We start from the raw sequence: 24,032 nt of genomic DNA, 5'->3' as shown, positions 1-24,032 counted from the left end.
GCTCTACCGCACACACTCACTTGCCTCTCTGTCAGTTTCTGTTCCATAATTCTGTCCACTCCTCTACAGCTGTGGCAGGCAGGACTGCCTCGGCCTGCTCTTAACTGTGGGGGTGCCAAGTATCCGCGGCCTGACCTTACGCACTCTGGACAGGTCTGGATGACCTTACGCACTCTGGACAGGTCCGGATGACCTTACGCACTCTGGACAGGTCTGGATGACCTTACGCACTCTGGACAGGTCTGGATGACCTTACGCACTCTGGACAGGTCTGGATGCAAACGCGGTTCCTCCGAGGGGCCAAAGGAGATGGGACATTCGGCAGCTGGTGTGTTATTCATGAGTCGCCCCTGTTGAGTGGGCAGTTTATTCAGCATCCAAATCCCAGATGTGGTTCAATCTGTGCTCCATTCACTGGCCTGACTGTCGGCCATTGATCACGAGCGAGGAACCCGGCTGCTGAATAAGCGCAGGAGGGGCTTTATGTTATAGGGCTCAAAGCGCCTCGCTGATAGCACAAAGATCCATCACTAGCCTCTGGCAACGGGCCAGGTTTTGCTCACCAGAACTGATCCCCATTGGCCGAGAGGAGAGATACGGCACACAGGGTCTCTTCGACGGGGGCGGCCCCGCGCGGGGGCTGTGAAGTGTCAGCAATATGTTTATGTCAGATATCCATGTGATCATCAGTGGAGCCATGAATATTGTAAGTAAGCATCTCTGGTTCTGACATCCCTTTCATAGAAGTTAGTACGGTTGTGTGATTGTATTTCACACACACACACACACACACACACACACACATACGCACACACACACACACACACACACACACACACACACACACTTTAAAGAAAACACACACACAGACAGACACATAACGTCAACTATGAGATCCCTATCTGAAAGGTGCCAGAGGCGAGGCATCACACTCTCTAATAGGCATCACAGTATATAAATGGACAGCTAATAGCACACTGAGTCATCTGTCCACTCAGATCATCAATCAAATGGCAACCAAATGTGGCATGTCCACATAACTCGCACCTTTCTACATTTGTCAGGATCACGAGCATCCATCATGATGCAGAATGACTGTATAATATGATGAAATTAGTGGGAATAATAATAATAATTATCATGTCAGCTGTCCTACTACCCACGCTTGCAATCTTGTGGCCTCGGGAATTCATGTTCAGGTCATTCACATTAATAACATGGTTGTTCAGCTTCATCTATCAAGAGGAATTTCCAACTTCATATCTATATGAACTAAAAAAAACTGGGTCTTTCGGTTCCTGTCTTTCTTCGATTTAATACAGTTTGATTTTTGGAGATGAGGGAATAGCACAAGAAGCATCCGAAAGCTGGGTCTCACGCAAAGCTCACAATACAGGATGTTGACATTTTTTACTCAGTGGAGTGACATGACCAGGCCACGGGTCGGGACATTTTTCAAACTAGGAATCTTGCACGCTCGATTCTGGAGACTTTGGACTGACAGACAGACCGACAGACACAGACACCGCCAGAGATAGTGATGCGTCACCGCAGGCTCCGCCAATTCTAACAAATGGTACGAGCAACAACAAGTCTCCTAAATGGTCACGTGGTCACCTCTCTACTGAAGTGTTGTGAGAGGACTGTGCCTGGTGATGCGCGGTTAGTGCTGACCTAGCGCGCTAACTTGAAATACAGATTGTGAGTTCCCAAACTCCACACAAACCACACAGATAAACACAAAGCTGCCCTTTGTTAGCTCAATACAGTTGTAACTAAGATATTAGATTAAAAAAAAAAAAAATCCAACCACAGATTTAGCTGCCACTATATCAATGAACTTCAGATGTAGCTTTAGCTAATCGCTCCCTGCTAATGTGAGCTCCTGTTGCCAAATCTCACGAGTGTGTTGCTGAGACAGAGACAGGTCTTGAACTATTTTAATTTTCTCCTGATCTGTCTGTCTGAAAAATGCCATTTTAGTCAGAATGTTCAGAAGATATTTGGCTTCGGAAAATGGACAGAATATTTAGTTTGATGACTATGGGGGCGAAATAATCTGTCATAATCTGAGATCACGTTCACTTCTCCCATTGACTCCAATAATAGACTCAGTCCTGCCGAAATTCTCCTAAGTGGGCGTGTCCGTGGAAAACCATGGGCAAAACCCACGTGACAAAATTACATGGAGTGAGTTGAAGTTGGGGTGTCTTGAAATCCCATCGTCTTTGACATCGCCCACCCACCTAGCCCCATCGTGCTACTGTGTGCGCCATCAACTCATACCAGGAAGGATTTCATGAGGACAGTGACATCACTGATGACATCACAGTTGCTCGTGTGACATCACTGATGACATCACAATCATGACTGACACTGCCACCACAGACACCACTTAGCCAATTTTAACTAAGAAGAAGGTTTATGCGGCCTCGATTGCTAGGGTGGAGATATGGAGATGATACGCCATGGGTGCAGTTATGGAAATCGCCCAATCCGCGGGCTCTCAAAATCGTGACTGATAGACAGACAGACACCACCCACCCACCTAGGGCCAACGTGCAACTGTGCACCATCGGCTCATACTACATCACAGTTGCTTGAGTGACATCACTGATGACATCACAATTGTTCAAGTGACATCACTGATGACATCACTGACATCCAATTGCTCAAGTGACATCACTGATGACATCACAATCATGACAGACACACCGCCCCAGACACCGCCCAACCACTTAGCCAATTTTAACTGAGATTGTGTAAAATGGCCTCTCTGTTCAATGGGGGCAATGAATAACCTTTTGAGTAACATTTCTATCTACTTAGGTCAAAAGAATCCGATCCACTTTCATAGATTTTCTCCACATTTCTTCAGCAATTTTAAACATGCCCAATGCCTCTCAGTACCTTTTTGATACATTCAAATTAATATGTAATTTTAAACTTCAGGATGTTTCAAAGGGACACGGTATTTCAATACTCTGTCCATCCACTCAAACAACCTGATTGATTTCTCAGAAAAACATGAGCTAAAAATCAAGATGCTCACAGAATGTTTAATGTATTTTCTCTGCAGTCAAGTGATTGAGTCACTCCACTCCAAAAGCCAATTCAACTCATCTGCAAATGTGCAGCAGCAAATAGTATAGAGTACACTATGTATAAAAGCATATGCCTGAGATGCAGGGTGGGTTTTTGCTGTTAATGCATAATGATGAATAATGGCCATCAACAATAAAACCGCATGCTAACTTTGAGATCTTATCAATGCTCGTTTCCTCAGCTCCTTTGGGAGCTCCACGCACTGGAGATCCACGCACTGGAGAATGTGTGATATGGCTCTCTGTGCTGTAACAGACAGCCTGGCCACGTCTGAAGACTTGAGCTTTATGGTAATAGTCCTCTGACAAGAGAGGGAAGAAAAAGTGGCAGATGTAAGCAGATGCATCAGCAGTATTTGCAAAAAGTCACCCGAATCCCAGGAGGGACGTGCTTGTCATTAAAACAAACAAGAAAAGAACTGATGAGTGCATTAATCAGAGCACGGCCAAGCGTTGGTGGTGAGCCGTAGTCCACGGCGTTCCACCCCAGGAGCGCCAAGACCCCACCGCACCTGCGGGAGGGGGGATTAACACAGCTCCACTCTGGAGCCCCTGTATGTGAAATCTGCCTTAGCTCATCGTTTCTGCTCCTCGCAAGGAGGCTGTGGCTACTGGCTACATATCAGGCTCAGGCAATCTATTCCCCTGCAGAGTGCTGGCTGACCGACATCAATGCTGTGCATTGTCCAATTATTAATTAAATGCATGCAAGCATAATAAGATGCAGACATGGTCTGACCTTTGGGACAGCTAACATAGAACTGAGGCAGAATCTAAATTGCAGATTTCGCCTTATTTTGCAGTGCAGGCTATGCGTTTTAGGAGCAAATTTTGTGGGCTGTCGAATTCTTACTTTAGCATCACTTTGCACTGGCAATGCAAAATTTGCATTACCATCACTTTTCTTCACAATCCATATTCACATGGAAATAAACTGCATGACCGAAATTATAAACTTTTCTCTAGATTTTATTATTGTTGTGCTACAAATTGATGTGTTCATAAAATAGTATAGGCCCAGGGCAGTGATTTTTACGGTATATCATATGTTTCACCGTTTATACATTTTAATCGATATTTGTGATTTTCTTTTCAAACACTATGCTTTGCTTTGCCTGCTCTAGTCACATAATAAAGGCTACAGGCTACAGCATAAACTTAATGGTATAGCAAGAGATATGCTATGTTAATATATTTTCCTTTCCTTTCCACAAAGGCGCAAAATGTAAATACCACATGTACATAGGTTTGGAAAGCAAAATATAAAAAATAAATAATTGAATAAAAATGCCTGCTTCCTTATTTTTCATTAACTTCCGCTAATGCAGTTGCTATGGCTCCAGGGTGTTTGGTCAATGTTCAATGCACTTTTGCAGAAATAATCACATATATCAGTCAGCTCAAAGAAGAAAACAGCTTAATTTGCAGAATAAAGGTCATTGGAGCTGTTTCTTTTGAAGGCTTCTGAGAGAAAACTGTTTTCAAAGGAAATTGTGCTGTTCTCTCATAACATACTCTCGAAGAAGCTGACCCTATTCCAAACATCTCCATACATATTGAGGTGTTCATATGTAGCTTTGAAAATCAGTCTCAGGTTCATGGTGTTGAATAGGGCACTGATTATATGATTTGCCTTTGTGAATACCCAGCTCATTCATTATCCTACAGCAGGATGTATACTGCATATCCCAATGCTGGAACATTATTTAGCCTGCAAGCATTTCTAGCCTGTGGAGAAAAGTAAAACCGTTTCCAAATTCAAATGTGATTAATTGATCATTGTTCCTTGGTCGAAACCAATGGCTTATCAGATGTTAATTGCATGTATTGAATAATTAAAGAATAAATCACTGTGTCCTGGAGAAAAACTTAATTGTATTTATAACTTACACGTTGTTTCACTATTATTAATCTACTTTGTGAATGGCTAAACTGTTGCATACACATAAATGCAGTTACATAATGTAAAAATCAGATTTTTTGCAAATTCATAGCATGGACAGCAATTTCTCCCTGCTTGCCAATAGACTGTGTCCTTGGGAATTGAAACAACTGTCAGCTTTCCACAGCCACACGATTCCATTAATCAGCACTAATTAAATGTATTGATTGAGGCAAACATGAGGATTTCCAGTTCAAAGGGTTCACTAGACTGTAAAGTGCACACAAGAAAAAAACTCAAGGAAATGGACAGAGCGTGTGTGCGTGTGCCTGTGCCTGTGCAGAATGCATTGCTTTTCGAACGCTTCAGAAAATGAGACCAAGATGTTTCTGCTCACTTCTCATTAAACGCTGTCAGAATTCACGGCATCTCGGCAGCAAATGTCCTTGTCTGAAGCCACTGAAGCTCACCTCGGTGTAGTCTGCATTCAAATCACCACTTGAAACAAGTAAAATAGGAAGAGCAACACGAAAACCCAGTTCCCGCATTTTTTATAATAGCCACTGCCACTTTGTTTAGGCCATTGAGGGAAATAACAACTCTAGAACTCCCATATTGTTTCCAAGAGCAAACCATGCATGACAGACTGAAATTATGACCACATAAATGTGCACATGATGCCAGTGTTTGTAAATACATGGCTATATATAACTGTTGAACAATTGTACAATTTGTAGCATAAGCCAATTTTGTATTTATACAAATATTGGGTGAGCGATTTCATAAACTCATAAGTTACCTGATAATTAACATGAAAAAATAGAGGCATCTGGATTTAACCAAAAATATTTGAAATTACAGCTGCATAGATGCCATAAACAAAACAACATGTAGGCTAAACATAGAACACATGAGTCCATGTCCATTTGTCTATCATCCCCAGATATCAAAGTTGGCGTTGAAGGTCCAAACAGACTAAAAAAGACTCAAATCCATCCTCTACTGGCTTTGTTTGTTGTTGGATTAAATTGGATGTTAATGACAACAAAACTGACTAGCTAACTGCTTGATACACGACAAACGGAATGTGTAGGTCAAAGATGAATTTGCATGTCTTTTGAAACTGAGAATGGTTTATTAGTATTTGAAAACTGGTACAAAAAGGACATGGGATTTGAAAATGGAGAGTAATTGTCCACCCTATGCTCAAAAAAGAAATAAAAACTTAGCTTTAAAGGGCCTCATTGAAGGACAACAAAGATTAAAGCAATTCTTAATCTTTGAAACCATCTAAGACGGTTCATCATGCATCAGTCTGCAAGTCAGAAAACACAAACTGCACAGCTGCAGTGCCAATAGGTGCATTTATGACAAATTACTTTAGAACACATTGCTGTATAGAATTCAGGGAACCCATGCAGAGTAGAAACAATTGTGCAGCTTCCAAGCAACAGTCAAATATCGAGCTCCACTCACAGTTGTGTAAACTGCTCGATAAAAAGCTCCTTTGTCTTTTTTGATGTGGAAAAGGAAAATCAACCACAGCAGCATGCTAATGATTTCATTATTTAACCATGGTCCCAGATCTGCTCGTTGACTCACAGACTTGTGCAAGTTTGACCATTCCTCCTGCCAGTAGCTTGCACTCTGTTGTCATCTAGCGGCGTAAATATGACATAGCAAGACTACATCTCTAAACTGAATCAAAATTGCAACCTCCTCTGCTGGATTCATTCGCCATCCATGGCTTTGAAGGGCAAAACAGAATCTCAAAACATTATTCTGACTGCCTAAACAATATTCAAAATCGAATAAAACACACATTGTCATTCTGCTCGGTTTAGGCTACATCAGGTGCAACTTTCTGAGGCAAGGAAAATAGAAAATATAGCCTACATTTTAGCAGTGCAGAGACGGGGGTTGGAAACTGAAGCAAAGGGCAGATGCTACATGCAGTCACCAAACGTGGAGAAAACCACCACAGACATCACTTTCACTTCTATGACAGCCTCGTTCACGGTAACAAAAAAATGCATATTTGCTGTCTGAATCAACTGCTCATGTATCATAGTTGTGCGTCCGATAATAATACACATCCAAATAGTGCATCATCATTAGCCTACATTACGATTATAATGTATGAAACATAATTTCCCCACAGAACAGGCTACCACTTGGAACAAAAATACATTGTTGCGTGGTAGATTAGAAACATCTTGGATGAGCCTTTTTCTTTGGCAGAGCGGACACGTTTTCGTGGGAAAGACTCGCCAATAGCCTAATTAAATAGAAAGCACTATTTGTCACATCAAAGTAGCCAACAGCAGCGCTTGCCAAATGCCAAGGATTATTGCACCCAAGTTACTGCAACACAGAAACATTACAGACAACTTCATGCGACTCACTCCCATATCTGCAAAGATGTGTCTTAAGGTCTTACATATCGACATGACATAGCCTATGTCATGACATGCATGCATGCTGCAACATCATTAGCTAGCTTCCCTGACGAATCACTCAAGCTGATTTTTTTTATTCTTCTTCTTTCCGATTTTCGTGAAAACTCACCTTCAGGAGACTTCAAATGTAAAGTTATCGCCCTCGAAAATAGCACTCAGTGGTCCTATGTGCAACAACGCGGTCTTCCATCTCTGAAGTGTGCAACTTAAAATGCCTGTGTGAAATATCAGCAGGCAGGAGCTCAGTTCTGAGTCAGAACGTCTTTTTAACACGAAGCTGCGCGGTCAAAACTCTCAGGTGTTGTGAGAGAGAGACAGCTGCGATGCTCCCTCACTGCTCTCTCTCTCTCTCTCTCTCTCTCTCTCTCTCTCTCTCTCCCTCTCTCTCTCTCTCTCTCTCTCTCTCTCTCTCTCTCTCTCTCTCTCTCTCTCTCTCTCTCTCTCTCTCTCTCTCTCGCGTCTCCACTGGCTGAAGCGCGGGCGGCCCACTTTAAACTCAAATGACGTCATGGGCGCTGATGCTGATGTTGAGGAGGCTGCCCATAATTAAAGAAAATCGCAGAGGAAATCCTCAATATGGTATAAATAGTGACTACAAGAAAAATGGGAATTATATAAAGTCAGATTTGTTGCTATCAAAGGAAAGTAATGAACTAAAAAAAATATGCACAAACTTGATTATACTTATTATTATACTTGTTTTTTACTGGCAAGAAGAGAGTTGAAGGGCATTTAGCTGCAGTTATCACAGCTATCAAATTTACGGATTGAACATTTGAACATTTGCCAATTGGACCAAACACTGGATGAGGCAGGTCATCCAATAGTGGATGGTTGTTCTCTTCTCTGTTCAAGGAAAATAAAAAACATTGATTAAAAAAACCGAATTGACTTGGACTACCACCTACATCGTGGTAATACCGTTAGCCACCAGGTGAGGGCGCGCTGTCCCAAGCACAGCTGTGTCCGGAAGACAAATGTAAATATTTTTGTGACGTAGCCTACCCATGGAGGTACCATCCCCGGATCATTCACATCCACGCACCCATTAAGTAGAATATATGTGCTGCTGTATGTCTGTCAGGAGCAGCTATTCCAGCTCCAACATTGCTCATGTTGTGTAGGCTATTTGATTTCGAGTCAACAGATTGAGTTGATCTGATATCAGACCTTTTTTGTCACGTATATCAAGGTTGCTTGCGCCTGTGCGTTTTGACAGCAGATTGTTTCTTGTGTTCAATATGCAAAAGAGAAGGAAGCCCGAACCGATCCAACTCAACCCGATTCCCGATGGAAACACCATCAACGGCACCGGGGCCACAGAGTGAGTGGGAATATTCGTCTACCCCATGCCATATTGTCGGCTGTACAATAATAACCATCCAAGTCTATCATTCATTGAAGCTAATCTTCGCTATGACAACTGCTATTTTGAATTGTGTGTGTGTGTGTGTGTGTGTGTGTGTGTGTGTGTGTGTGTGTGTGTGTGTGTGTGTGTGTGTGTGTGTGTGTGTGTGTGTGTGTGTGTGTGTGTGTGTGTGTGTGTGTGTGTGTGTGTGAGAGAGAGAGAGAGAGAGAGAGAGAGAGAGAGAGAGAGGGAGAGAGAGAGAGGGAGAGAGAGAGAGAGAGAGAGAGAGAGAGAGAGAGAGAGAGAGAGAGAGAGAGAGAGAGAAACTGCAACCTGTGTGAGCGGCTGATGCTGACCTGCAGGCTACTGTAGGTGGTTTATTTGGGATGCTCCTAAACTCAAATCTGGCAACCTAATGTAAGAATATCAGTGGTGTTGGTAATCATTTTCACATTTAAATTGTCGATCTTAACAGAGATGATCTAATGAATCTACTCATCTTGGTGTCACTGATGACCAGTCGCATCACTATCTATTAGTCAGAGGTCGAGAATGCACTTAGAATAATATTTTGTTGTGTTGAGGGCCGAGGCTACTCCACCATCCATCCAACTAAACAAAATAATATATTAAATTGTTATGACACCATGCTCTAGTTAAGTGATTCTCAACCTGTGGTACAGATACCACTGGTGGTACGCGGGGCTCCCTCAGGTGGTAATTTCTGAGGTGGTAGGCTACTTGGTGTAAAAAGGTAGAGAACCACTCGAGTTTTCAGGTCAGAGATAATGGCAGCCAACCCTGCCACATCAATCTCTCCTGCTGGCTCAGCTGAGTTAAGAATTACATAACAGGCCATCCAGTATAATGTTGAGAGATGGCTAATGTGTTGTAGAAGTGGGATGTTTTGTATTTTATTTTATTTTTCACTGGGTCATCCCCTGCACATCTGAAGGCAATGCGCTTTCTCAATCTTTTGCAATGAATGACTTCTTTAAAAACAAATGCACTAAATTATTTTATAATTTTTTTTATAAGGTGTCACCCTCCACAGCTTAACATGTTCATTAAAATTCAAAGACACTAATTGATATTGGTTATGTAAAAACATATTATTCTTCCTATCCCCCCCCCCCCCCCTTTTTTTTTTTTTTTACATTTAATTTGATTAATTAATTTGGTTTTGCTTTAGAATCAGAATCAAAAATACTTTCTTGATCCCCGAGGGGAAATTGGGTGACATTGCAGTTGCTTTATTTGGATAGTCTGCCTACAAAGAGTTTAGAGAGTTTTTGTACCATTTCAACAGCGACATTCAACAATTCAACTTTTAAACACATAGCAGAGGCTTTCAAAGTGGGAGGGGGGCCTCCCAAGTGGGGGCTCCAATCAGTTTCAGGGGAGGCTCAGTGAATGGAAATCAAAAAGTATTACATTAGTTATCAAAAGGAGATCACAGAATAACCTAAATGTGTGTGATTTGGTTAAAAATATAGTTCAGAGATAAAAGTTTGGAGGAATTTGACAGTTTTCCTCACTTTCTCAAAGTCAGAAACAAATAAATGCCTTCAGACAGACTTTTTTATGCATTTGGTGTAGTCTGAAGTATGTCAAATAGCAATATCAGGCTGTCTTGGCTCAATTTCATGTACACTCAATGTAAACTCTTATCTAACTCTGACTGTAAATTCATGTAAATCCCCTGCCTATTTAACATATATTTACTCAGCCTGTAAATCTCATGTAAATCCAACATAAATTCATATTTATCATCCACAGAACACTTCACCACTCATGTACATATTGTATATATTGACTCGATTTGATTTGATTTGATTTGATTGCACTTGCAACCTTGCGATTGCCGTTAGTTATCTTCCTACTTCTTATCCCTGTATATTGATGTAACCGCTACGCTGCATACAGACACTAAGACAAATTCCTCGTATGTAACTTGCATACTGTGGCAATAAAAGTGATTCTGATTCTGATTCTGATTGTTGAATGTCTATGAGATCAAATAACATCATCATGATCTCATAGGCATCTAGGAATTGAGCGAGGGGGGCGCCTTTTTCCAAGTTTTGTCTAGGGGAGGCCCACAGTCTCAGACTTTGAAAACCCCTGATCATGTGACAATTTATGAACATATTTACATGTGCAGGTGTGTGGAACAGGAAGCAAACAAAACCTTGTTGAATCTCATAGACATAGAGTGTATGTGTGTGACTGCTGGGAGATGAGTTGGCTTTGCTCAGCAGTAGTTGCTGTAACGTGACATGACATAATGTTTGGCTTGAGCAGAGTGCATTCCTGTTGCTGCTGCTGGGCAGGCTGTGGCGGGCCAAACACCAGGAACTCTGATTCAGGCCTTTGGAAGTCTCCGGAATCTCTCTCTTCCCGGCACGGCACAGGAAGTCACAACGTGTGTGTGTGTGTGTGTGTGTGGGGGGGGGGGGGGTCTAGTTAGTTAGTCTAATTCGACTCTCTGGCTCAGTGATAGATACTGTGGCAGCCAGCCGGACAGAGCCAGACTGATATAGCGCTGGCAAAATAGCCATGGACCCTGGTGATAGTTGGCGCTCTTTTCCATAAAATGTTTTATCTGAGTCCTTAGTTTCAACTCTCGGAGGCTCTAAGAAAGGGAGGGCGTCCTGTTACCCTCTGATGGTACATCAAGGGGCAGACCCTACTGTAGGCTCACAAGTATAGGCCTATATACCTTTTGTAAAGATGTGTGCGTTTTGCCATCTTGTGATTACTAGTTTTTATTGTTTTTAACCCAAAACCTAAGGCGCCCTCTAGAAAAGCATTCTAAAACCTAAGCCGCTTTTGAAACAACCTCCTCAAACCTGAGGGATAGTGTATATAAAGTATCTTTGCAGAAAGGGTTAATGACACAGATGCTGCATCAGGTCTTAATGGGTTGACAAAAATAATAAGTACATTGTAAACAAAACAGCTTAGATCACTCACTCACTCACTCACTCATTCATTCCCATTGCACTGGCTGGCGCATAGTGCAGCCAAAAAAGTCCCTCCACTTCTGTCTGTCTTTGGCCTTTTCCTCTATGGTTCCCCAGCTTTGTTGGTGGTGTTGTAGCTCCTTTCGTAACTTGTTTGTCCACATATGATTTCATCATCTGCCGTCTAACAGTTCCTTATCTGTACATAGACTTCCCTGCGACTCTCACTCTCAAGCTGTCTAAAAATCAGTGATACGCACGTATTTTACAAGCGTCACAGAAACATTTCCAAGCCACCTACTTGAGCAGAGGGGTTCATTGCTTCTCAACGGAGGGATTTGAAAGCTCGATGCTGCTCATAAATGCCTCTTTTCATCCGAATTCTGTGCTGGTGACATTATTTTTTACGGAGCTTTCCACCAGAATGGTGCTGCTGAGCGCTACGACGGCTGGGCTCTCTAACCCGGAAAAAACAATATCACCAGCACAGAATTTGGATAAAAAGAGGCATTTATGAGCAGCATCGAGCTTTCAAACCCCTCCCTCGAGAAGCAATGAACCCTTCTGCTCAAGTAGGTGGCTTTGAAATGTTTCTGTGACACTTGTAAATACGTGCGGATCTCTGATTTAGACAGCTTGAGAGCGAGAGTCGCAGGCAAGTCTACGGATAAGGGACTCTTGTAGGGTCGACGATCATGTGACATCATACCCGAAAGAGTCCGAAAGGGGCTAGTGATGTTGTAGTTCTCTTTCAATGGTCCTGCTCCATGTTCTTTTGGGCCTCCCTCCCTCTCTGGCCTTCAGTGTAAGGCAACTTTGGGAATAGCTGTTGTTTCCATTCTGAGCACGTGTCAAATCCAGGTCCACCGGGGTCTTTGTAATGTTGTGTAATATAGATTGTCCTGCTGATTGATTCTGACACGGTTGTTGGTGGAGATGGTGTTTGGCCAGAAAATATGCATGATTTTTCATAGGCATGATGTACAGTATGGAAGGTAGGCCTAGATACCGAGCTTGGTGAAAATTTCCACTACTGGTAACGCAGGGCAGAAAAAACAGCTCAGATAGTAAAGAGTAAAGAAGAAGTTGGCTGGACACAAAAAATGAAACTATACACTGACTTGCCTACCTGCTAAAACATGAGAGGGGGATACGATTTGGAATAGTTACATAGTTACAGCATTACAAGTATGACATAGTCATGCAAAGCACTCGACAGCCGAGGGCCACTGAGGTAATGACATGAGGTTTTACGAGCTGGAAACACTATGACATGACTAGTATGGTATCTATTCGACTTCAAGTGAGATTCCTCCACCCTGCTAAGCAGCCTGTATGATAGATGTTCTCTAGGGCAACTGGATGGCAATAGCAATGTGCCACAAACAGGGCGTAGAAGAGGCTTTCCCCTTTCCAGTCTCAGGTAAGGAGTTTCAACTCCAGCAAGTAACAGAGCCAAATCCATCAAAACTGGATGAAACAATCACCAAAATACACAGGATAGGGGAGAATTGAATGTCTCGACCAATAAGACTTTGCAACATGGCCATTGATATCCCCTAAAAATACCCATGTTTTCAAGCAACTCCAGATTATATGTACTAAAGTGCCTTCTTCATCATGGCATCTCAAGTATCTAGAGTTTTCACCCAACCCAACCCAATTTATACAGCTCAGATGCATCAATAAATACACAATGTATTGTTTTAGATTGGATTAATCTCGTCCGTAATTCTCTTGATATCCTTTTCCCATCCGTAAGATGTTTACCCTATTCGACCCCTGTGAGACATTCAAGTCTGTTTCCCATGTTGGGTTAGAAGCTGACCTACTGGCATCTGAACCTGCAATGATCATGGAGCAGTAGACACATGCTTCATGGGCGATCCCAAAAATGCTCAGTCAGTTGAAGAGTGTCAGTTTCAGGCGGGCCAAATGCCTGAACCAGTAGTAGTTGGAAATATTTCAAAAATTGATTGTATGGTAGCTCTACACTATGCACTCTAATCAAAACGCTCCACAAATCTCTCTCTCTCTCGCTATATTCAACAATTCTCCACACTCCATAGTCCCAGCATGGTGTGCAGGCACTTTTATAAACTTTGGCTGGGAGGGGCCTAGGCACGAGAGATGGGCGGGCTGGGTTTGGTGACATCACTGATCAAGAGCTCAGCCAATAGAAAGGGAGGACAATTGGAGTCTACAGCTGGCCTTTTTGGTTTGTATGGAACTGCATACGTATGTGATGTGATGCGTATGTGAGAAGAGAAGAGGAATTACTCAGATTTACAGTAAATGTCAGGACTTTGACCTGGATTCCTCAAGAACACAGCTAATTTCCAATATATATTTTGATTTTCAGCAGAAAAAAGTGGAAAAAGTGTTGAGTATCTCTTTAAGCAATAAGCGCATCCTGAAAGATTTCAATATTTCCACATTATATACGGTAGTTCTCCTATAATTGCCCTTAAGGAACTGAAAGTTGGAATAGTGATTTTGTTTATAGAGCTTGGGATGCAGACAAATGCCTGCAGACCGATGAAGATATTTAAGGAATTTAAAGATCCGAGGTACTTTGCTCCATGTGCGATATAATAGGATGATTGTGGATCTCTGGGGTCAACCTACAGTAGCTGTGATGTAGCAGATAGGAGGAAGGGGGCTGTATTGGGTGTTTTCAAGGTCAAAAAAAGGGGGGGGGGGGAGGTTGGTTATCATGCTAACAATAATAACAATACATTTTATCATGCTAACAATAATAACAATACATTAGACATCCCAAAGCAACTGCTGTGTGCTGCCTTTGCTGTTTTCAGTCTAGGGCTGAGTCTTTCAGTATTGCAAAAAATACGCAAGTGCAATTTAAACTAGGAGAGCCTGCAGCAAATAATTAAAATTGGGAGAACTGTTTATTTTGATGATGTTGACCTTTCCTGTTGACCAGAGAGACATACAGAAGGTCATTGGTCTATATCAGTTTGGAATTTGTGGTCGGCAGACAGTTAATGTACTTTGAATAAGACGTGAACTAGAAGAGGGGAGAATGTTATGTGCAGCTTATGCCATGCTTGGCCCAGGTAGAGCTGCCTGACTGAAAGAGAGATTTTGAGCAGCAGGAAGTCACAGGAGGGACTTTTTTTTTTTTCTTTCTTTCTTTCTTTTTATTATGCTATTACAGATACAGGCTTCATGAACGACATTCAGAGAGCCTAGCATTGATCTGCAGCTACTCATACATATATGTGAGACTGATTAAGTATGATAAATAGAAGTCCTTGAGTTTTAGGGTCTCGTGCTGAGGAGGTGTTTGTTCAGTCTCTTCTTGAAGGCATCAACACTGCTTGATGTAATGTCTCCAACAACCACGGGGGGAAGGCTGTTCCATGTTGCTATGGCAGAGTGGAGAAAGCTCCTGTCCAGGCATTTGGTGTTTGCCCTGGGCAGTGACAGGGCATGGTTGGGTGGGAGCCTCCGGGTGGTTCGACCTGGGACATGAGCGGGGGGTAGCAGCGCTTTCAGGTCTGCTGGGCACTTGGTAGTGTGCATTTTGAAAATAACAGTTGTTGCAGCAACTGTTCTGCGATGTCTCAATTTGGTGATGGCAAAATCCTTATGGGCAGAGTCCTCATCCACACCTATGATTTTAATTGCCTTTTTCTGGATATTATCCAGCTGCCTGAGAGTTGTTTGTGAGGCATTCATCCCGGCAAGGCAGGAGTACTCCATGATGCTCCTGACCTGGGTTTTGTAGATGTTGGCTCGGCCTCTAGGATCAAGCTTGTTGGCCAACCTCCGCATTGCTCCGAGACGTTGTCCAGCACGTTTAGAGATGTTAGAAAGATGGCTGGTCCACTGGAGTTTTCTGTCAACTGGGCTGCAAACTGGACTTCATCCAGTTTGCTTGGTGAACTGAAATTGAAGACAAAGTTGTTTTGAATAGAGAGGGGGGGGAAAATGCTAGGCTTCCAAAACAAACACAAGTGTGTTGTCAGCATATACAGCATTATTGTGTAGTCTTTGTCACCAGTCTGGATGCCAGGAAATGCAGTGGCCCTGCAGATAGTCACAGCTAGTGGATCAAGTAAAGAGGAAGGGGGAGGGGCCCTCTGCTGAGGGCCGCTACCCAGCTCAGAGCAAGATGATGCCACTGGTAAAGCATGGAAGTTGTAGTTTGGATGTAGATGAGCTTAATCCAATCAATGAACTTCTTACTCAAACAAAAACATTCCACATTGGTGAAAAGGGAGGTTATTGCCATTCCATCCTGTTAAATACTTTCTCAGCATGATCGTGGTGTTCATGGGGAAACTGCTCTGATTGGCCCATATAATGCCAACCAATCTTATATGTTTATCAGAGGAGGTGTGAGAACAAATACAACCGCTGTGGTCTGGATGGATCAGAGAGGTTGTAACTTTAGCCAGGCGGTTTGCTAAAATCTTACATAAGATCATACCCTCACAGAAGGTCAGAATTATAAGTGTGTTTACAGTCTAAGGTGTCCTTTCCAGGGCCGCACATATTGACACGTTCAGTCACACAGACAAACACAGGCTCACGGATAAGATAGGAGGTTTAGCTTTTACTTACTTTTTTTTTTATATAATATTTTTTCCCCAGATTTTTTTATCCCATTTTTATCCCCCGTTAGTGCTCATTTTAATTTATTTATCCTGGTTGCTCCTCCACCCTCTGCCAATCTGGGGAGAGCCGAAACTGGCTCCATGCTTCCTCCGAGACATGGGCAGTTAGCCAGCCGCTTCTTTTCACATGACAGGGGAAGTTCACCGGTAGGACATAGCACGTGGGAGGATCACGCTATTCCAACAAGTTCCCCTCCCTCCGAACAGGCGCCCCTAACGACCAGAGGAGGCACCACATCAACGACCAGGATATTGCATGTTTTGGTGAAGGGGGTTCCTATATGAAGGAAACCCCCAGGGGGCACGGGGAGAACATGCAAACTCCACACAGAAAGGCCCTTTTGACGACCCCACCCGGGCGGCGGGCACTCGAGGACATGCGCACGGGCACGCACTCCTTCAGCGCTCACAGCGTCCCAGGGGGGAATCGAACCCAGGACCTTCTAGCTGTGAGGCGACAGCGCTTACCACTGCACCACCATGCACCTTTTACTTACTTAACCTGCATGATGTTGTTGATGATTATATTTGTCATCAAAATCATGAGTACTGGGGGAACGTTGAGAGTAATGTGTCTCTGTGACTGTCGTCAGTCTGGACTGTACAAGCTGGACCTCACACAGACACTACTGTATACTGTAGGGAATGGCAAGGAAATCACATTAATGATTAACTGCTTACAGCGACCACAGTCTCTGTAGCTGACTGCTCAATGCTTACATGCCTATTACTATCCTATCTGACTACAATGGAATGTGCCCATGTATTCTAAACACAGAGATATGTGTGCTACTAGCCAAAGCCCGTAGAGCTTTTAAGTCAGATGTGGGTGGCTCGCAGCCACAAACTGATTTATGATGACAGTGATGCCATCGTCTTTGGGAGCTTTATTCCAGGCTGGAGAAACAGAGTCTCTGCTCTACTGAGAAAGATGTCCTTGGACATTGTGGATGCAACACAAAAGGCCAGAATCGTGCTCACTACCTCGTCGTGCACTTAGAAGGGGGCCTGCGGTGTGCAGCTCTTGTAAATAATCCTCTTCCAGTATCTCCTCCACCTCCACCTCCAGCTCTCGTCGACGAAACGCCCACACCGCCCGGCGCTGCCCCCACAAACTCAGCACCTCGTCTCCATGGATATGCAGTCCAAAAGAACACCACTTAACCCTCTCTGTGCCGCATGTGCATGCTTGGCAGAACAGCATCCTGCCCCTGCTGTAGTGGCTCTCCGTTGAGACGGGATCAAGTACAAAGAGAGGCAAAAGTACAATTACCGCTGTGCTTGAAGAAAACAATACTGTCATCGCCAAATTAGCATATTATGATGCAAGTATAAAGGACCATCACTTCCACTGATTCAAGTTTCAAGTTTATTTCACCATTTTCATTAACATTTACATTCAAATGCATGGGAATTTCTTGGTCACAAGCCTCGCCTCGACATGGTATAAAAAAACAACATTAAAAACACATAAGAAAAAAAACATAAGAAAACATATAAAAACAAGATACGACATGGATACAATCAGCATGTCGGCACAGTGTAAAGGTTGTACAAGGTGTTGATTTTTTTTTATAAAGTGGAAGTCAATAGTATAGTCACTTAATAAGGTGCAGTTGTGCTTATTGATTTAAGAACCGGACCGCCTCTGGGTAGAAACTGTTTACCAGCCTGCTTGTGTGAACCCTATGCTTTGCCCTTCTGTCTGGGCAGCGCTCCCAGCGGCAGCGTCTGACTCTACCTGATGGTAGCTGGGTGATAAGGCCATTGCCTGGGTGACTGTGGGATCCCGGATTATTTTCTGGGCCCTGGAAATCAGATTTGACTTCCCAGTAGCTAAATAGGAAAAACTTTACTTTAGTAGCCGGTAGTTCTTACAGAAACAAATACATTGGCAGGCAAATGTCCTGAACATGAATCAAATCATGGATGCTTTTGTTTGGTTCATTCATTTGCATAAAGCTTTGCACTTTGCATCAGCAAACATTCACTCTGAAATGTGATGCCCATGTTTGCATTATTTATGCTCCATTGTCTTTATTTTCCACCATTCTAAATGAACAATGTTTAAATTCTTAGATTGGTATTGTGTTAATATGAGGGTGGAGGAGGACTATAGGAGGAGAAGGAAAGGTCAAAGAGCAGCCGGTCAGATGAGTCCACGCAGCTAATTACTTATAAAGGAAATGCATCGCCATGACAACAGCAGCGCCAGGGGAGAGGCACCGCCGCTCAGAGGAACTCCCAGCTTCCACATATTGGGATCTGGGTAGGAACAGAGGCACACACCCATGGCCTCGCTGTCTGCCTGCCTGCTCTTTGCTTGGTGCAGAATAGATATTCCAAATGGCATAATATGTAGTATTAAGCTATAACATGTGTGTGTTTGCTATGAATGAATAGACCCTGATCACCTTGTTTCTCTCATGTCCCTGTAAAAATGTCTCAATGGACACTTGCGATCTCACCTAAGTCCAAGATATACACCTTACATACCATATTAATAGTATACCCTATTGTTTTTTCCTGTGTCTGAGCTTGTTTGTCTTGTTTGTTTATTGTTCTGCAAGAATTTGAAAATAAAACATATTAAAAAAAAATAGTATACCCTATACTGTATATTGATTACTCACCTCTCTTTCTCTCTGTCTTCCTCCGTGTAAGAACAAACTTGGAGGCCTTGCAGAAGAAACTGGAGGAGTTGGAGTTGGATGAGCAGCAGCGAAAACGCCTGGAGGTCTTCCTGACCCAGAAACAGAAGGTGGGGGAGCTAAAGGATGATGACTTTGAGAAGATCTGTGACCTGGGCGCGGGCAACGGAGGGGTGGTGTTCAAGGTCTCCCACCGCCCCTCTGGTCTCATCATGGCTAGGAAGGTATAAGCTGTTTATTTCACCCCTTTTTGCTCCCTGCAAGGCAGAGAGAGACTCAGTCTGAGCGGTGTCTCGTAGAGAAGTCTATATTGTACTGCCATAAGTATTTATAGTTATTTTTCGTTCATTCAGTGTCACTTAGACCAGGCTGCTCCCTTCTCCAATATCTCAGGCAGGCATTCATTTTTACAGGCATCATCACTGAACTGTTTTAGAGACTGTGGTCAGAAATGTATCTCTCTTGTTTTCCTCTCGAGGATATTGTGAATGTGCACACAGTGAGAAGTGGGTCAATTGGAGTACAGTTTATCCAGTGATACAAAAACCCAAGAGTTGTGGCAAAAAAAAGTCGTTATTAAAGCATATTAAAATGTCTTCCCACAGTTCAAATAGTTAACATCATGAAAAGAAAATCTGAAGCATCTTTGCCATATGATCATTATATAGTTTTGTAGTTAAAAATGCTGCATGGTTGACTGCATTATGTCATGACAACTCATGCAGCACTTCTTCAGTGAATGCATCCATGTCTAAAGTGTGTGTGTGTGTGTGTGTGTGTGTGTGTGTGTGTGTGTGACGTGTGTGTGCGTGTGTGTGTGCGTGCCACACGTGCACGTGCGTGTGGCACGCACATGTGAGTCTGAGTCTGTGTATGCCAAAGGGTCATGACGTCATGTTTAATCTGTTCTAGCTGATCCACCTGGAGATCAAACCAGCCATCAGGAACCAGATAATTAGAGAACTGCAGGTGCTACATGAGTGTAACTCCCCCTACATCGTGGGCTTCTATGGAGCCTCCTACAGTGATGGAGAAATCAGTATCTGCATGGAGCATATGGTAGGCCTCTTCAGACCTGTCACAGTTGTCAGCGTTTTGACTCTACATTCACTCTGAAATCTGCTTGATAGTGCTGTAATTAGTTGGTCAATGTGTTTCCCATGGATACACTCATTGGAACGGAAAAAAAAACGTTGATTTAGAAATGGAAAGAGCCATACAGTCATTCAGTAGACGCTCTCCTTGTGTTCCTTTCCTGGTGGCTGTAGGACGGCAGCTCCCTCGACCAATCACTGAAGAAAGCAGGCAAGATCCCAGAGCAGATCCTTGGAAAAGTCAGCATTGCTGTGGGTAGCTCAAACACCCCCCCCCCCCCCCCCCCTCACACATACACACACACCAGATACACGGTCTGCCCATGACGCTACAGCTATATTTATGCAGCTTTTTTGGCTACGAATCTGGGCTTTTAATGGCTGCTTATGCATTGTATTATATCTGCTGGAGTGTGCATACTATACTGATATATTTATATTTCTGCTCTGTGTGCATACTATGCTGATATATCATATTTATCTTTCCAGGTCATTAAAGGGCTCGCCTACCTGAGAGAGAAACACAAGATCATGCACAGAGGTTAATCGCCATTTTATTCACTGAAAGATGTCACAGAAGACATAATGAATAAGGTTTTGCCATCTCGTTAAAGTGCGTTATCTCAGTGGTTCTCACAGTGGGGTCTTGGGAACCCCAGGGGTTCCAGGGTGTCCCCATCAAAAAGGGGATTAATTTATGTTTACTTAGAATTCCAACCATAAGTAACACAATGACAGAATGTATGACAATTTTGGTCATGGGTTTCATACACTTTCTGTAGAGAGAAAAAAGCCAGCACTCCAAATGTCCTTTCACAGGTTTTAATTGTTCCTCAATCAGGGCAGCAACAACAAACGTTTCAGCCAAAGGCCTTCCTCAACGTTGACAACACTGAGGAAGGGGAAAAGGCAGTGGGATTTTAGTATGGGGATTTTGGTTAAACTAGAAATCTTGTGAGACTGCTCACATGCTGACTTACGAACATAGAATACAAAGTTGATACGCATAGTTCATGCATGGGGTATTATTCACTTCACACTTTGGAGAGATCTTGACTGAACATCACCACCGGTCTGATCTCCACTTAAAGAGTAATTTCCCCACTTCAGCTGCAGACACTATATTTGAAATAGACATGTTCTGCACTCAAAAGATGAATGGTGTGAAGAAATCACTCAAAGATGCACGAATGATGTGAAGAAATCTGACGACCTTGTAGCAAAAGCTTGTTTCTATGGTGGCACAACTGTTTCCCCTTGAACTGCCCAGCGTGTTCTCCTAAATGCTGCATAATTCTTCTTTCAGATGTCAAGCCCTCTAACATCCTGGTGAATTCCCGCGGTGAGATCAAGCTGTGTGACTTTGGCGTGAGCGGACAGCTCATAGACTCCATGGCCAACTCTTTTGTGGGCACACGCTCTTACATGTCGGTGGGTATGCAGCCCTTTCCCCTGCTGCTCTCACTCCCACTGTTGACGCTTAGCCTTTCTCCTACAAGGGCCACAGACCTCATACCTGTGAGCAAATAGAAGACAGCACCCAAGAGAGTCAGTGAGTGCGTTTACATGCACACCAATAAACTGATAACTGTGAGTAATCAGTTTATGGCAATAATCTGATTTCTGCGTTTACATGCACTTTAATAATCCGACAATAGGAAAAATCCGGGTTTACATGATTCAGTCAATTACCGTAGTCGGATTTCTCTCCAGAAGGCGGCGGTAATTCAACTTTTTACATGCAACTTGTACATGCGCAGATGTATAAACCCACAAGAAACCTGATACGCTATATACAGTACATGCACTCAAAAGACGGGTTATTGGCCAAAAACCTAGGTATGTTTATCGGTTTATTCATAACCCGATAACGGCCATAAACGGATAAAGCTTATCGGTTTATGCCGTTTACATGACCATTTGAATAATCAGGTAACTCCAGAAATCCGCTAATAAACTGTTTATTGTCTGCATGTAAACGCACTCATTGATCATAACTTTCCAGCATGCAGATGTTGCAGCACCAATTTATCATGTCTGCATCTCAGTGCATGAATTCCATGTTTGCATTTACCGTTATGAGATTTGAATTGTATTTCTCATTATATACATTGCTATTGTTCCGTCTGCAACTTTGTACTGTAAACAATAGTATTGGTAGTAGTAATAATAGAATTGCATGTGTTGTACAGCCGGAGCGTTTACAAGGTACCCATTACTCCGTTCAGTCGGACATCTGGAGTATGGGTCTATCCCTGGTGGAAATGGCCATTGGACGCTTCCCCATCCCGCCGCCTGACGCTGTGGAATTGGAACAGCTCTTTGGCATCCCAGTGGAGAGGGAAGCAACCTCCAGTGAATCCTCTCCTAAGCCGCGGCCCCCTGGGCGACCAGGCAGCTGTAAGTCTGAGAAGACACTGGTGGCATCTCCTGTTTTTGCATTAGCATCTTTTCTAAAATAATTCCAAACAGATTTAAAGTCTTTGCTGAATTATCTCCACCAAACAGTTGTATAGTGAAAACTTTTATTGGTCACCTTGAGTAATGCTTTGTGCAGAGGCACTGATAGTAAAATATGACAGCCTCATGTCCACATGCTGTTTTGACAAGTAGGTTCTTCTCCTCTAGCGTACGGATCAGACAGCAGACCTCCGATGGCTATATTTGAGCTGCTTGATTACATTGTCAATGAGGTGTGTGGATATCTCCATTACTTAATTTCCATGTGTTGATTTGAGACTCAACATAAATGCATTCTGCTATTGCTAATGCCTTTTCCACACCATATTTGACCACTCATTGTTGATTGGACCATCTTATTTTCAGCCCCCACCTAAACTGCCTGGGATATTTGGCTCCGAATTCCAAGACTTTGTGAATAAATGGTATGTAATCACAGAAATGTTGAAAATATTTAACGTGTCAACGCTCATTAACTGGGTAAAAATGAGCAAGGCTCTGTCATTTTGAAAATGTAAATTGGCTCATTAGAAAACATTGCCATCTAGTGGTATAAATAAAATCTGCACATTGTCATTCTAAGATCCAATGTCTTCTTCGCAGTTTGATAAAGAATCCAGCAGAGAGAGCAGACTTGAAACAGTTGATGGTGGGTGCTCATCTAACGGTTTCTCAGTTCCTACCGATACAATTGTTGTGTGCCCAAGATGGCTCACTTTCTTTCAATGTCTTTAGGTCCATTCTTTTATCAAGAAGTCTGAGGCAGAGGAGGTTGACTTTGCTGGCTGGCTGTGTAGCACGATTGGACTGAATCAGCCCGTGACCCCCACCCATGGCTGCAGCATGTGAGAGACCTGCCATTCTGTCTACAAGCGACCTACAACCCGACCATTGAGCCGCTCTGCCAGAACCAGCTCCCAATCTCAAGGTCCTCTTAAAGGAACACTCCGCCCATTTTCAACCAGCTTTGTATCATTAGAACATCAGTAGTATATCAGAAAACTGTAAACGGTTTTCAAGTCTGTCATTTAATTTGACAGTTATTGAGTGTTCAAGTGTGGACCAGTGATGTCACTGGTCCACACTTGAACACTCAATAACTGTCAAATTAAATTAATTAAATTAAAACACTAACTCAAATTAATAACTCATTAACTCAAATCAACTCTCAATAACTGTCAAACTATTCATCATTCATCTAGTTTGAGAGTTATTGAGTTGATTTGAGTTAATTAGTTATTAATTGGAGTTAGTGTGGACCAGTGATGTCACTGGTCCACACTTTAACACTCAATAACTGTCAAATTAAATGAGACTTCAAAACAGTTTACAGTTTTCTGATATACTACTGATGTTCTAATGATACAAAGCTGGTTGAAAATGGGCAGTGTTCCTTTAATGACTGGATTTGTATTATGGGAGATC

The 24,032-nt window shown here is 42.9% G+C and overlaps 1 protein-coding gene across 1 annotated transcript; it reads left to right on the top strand.

The window, feature by feature from the left end:
* Positions 1-8,553: 8,553 nt before the first annotated feature.
* Positions 8,554-23,624, top strand: map2k1 (mitogen-activated protein kinase kinase 1). The gene is made up of 11 exons (XM_083654347.1): positions 8,554-8,769; positions 19,067-19,277; positions 19,966-20,112; positions 20,322-20,399; positions 20,637-20,688; positions 21,454-21,578; positions 22,340-22,547; positions 22,776-22,840; positions 22,974-23,032; positions 23,211-23,256; positions 23,343-23,624. Exons 1-11 carry the CDS (start codon positions 8,687-8,689, stop codon positions 23,454-23,456), a joined length of 1,188 nt encoding a protein of 395 aa, XP_083510473.1. The 5' UTR covers positions 8,554-8,686; the 3' UTR covers positions 23,457-23,624.
* The last annotated feature ends 408 nt before the right edge of the window (positions 23,625-24,032 follow it).

This window comes from Poromitra crassiceps (assembly GCF_964638095.1).
Source record: "Poromitra crassiceps genome assembly, chromosome: 18".
Classification (NCBI taxonomy): Eukaryota; Metazoa; Chordata; class Actinopteri; order Beryciformes; family Melamphaidae; genus Poromitra; species Poromitra crassiceps.
The sequence above is the reverse complement of the archived record's forward strand: the minus strand, read 5'-3'. Positions and strand labels throughout refer to the sequence as shown.

Bases quoted from the DNA above. Each gene is read 5' to 3' on its own strand.
- map2k1 (XM_083654347.1), top strand. From the start codon at position 8,687: ATGCAAAAGAGAAGGAAGCCCGAACCGATCCAACTCAACCCGATTCCC. The intron at 8,770-19,066 runs GTGAGTGGGAAT...CCTCCGTGTAAG, and splicing joins AACGGCACCGGGGCCACAGA to AACAAACTTGGAGGCCTTGC. The intron at 21,579-22,339 runs GTGGGTATGCAG...TGTGTTGTACAG, and splicing joins GCACACGCTCTTACATGTCG to CCGGAGCGTTTACAAGGTAC.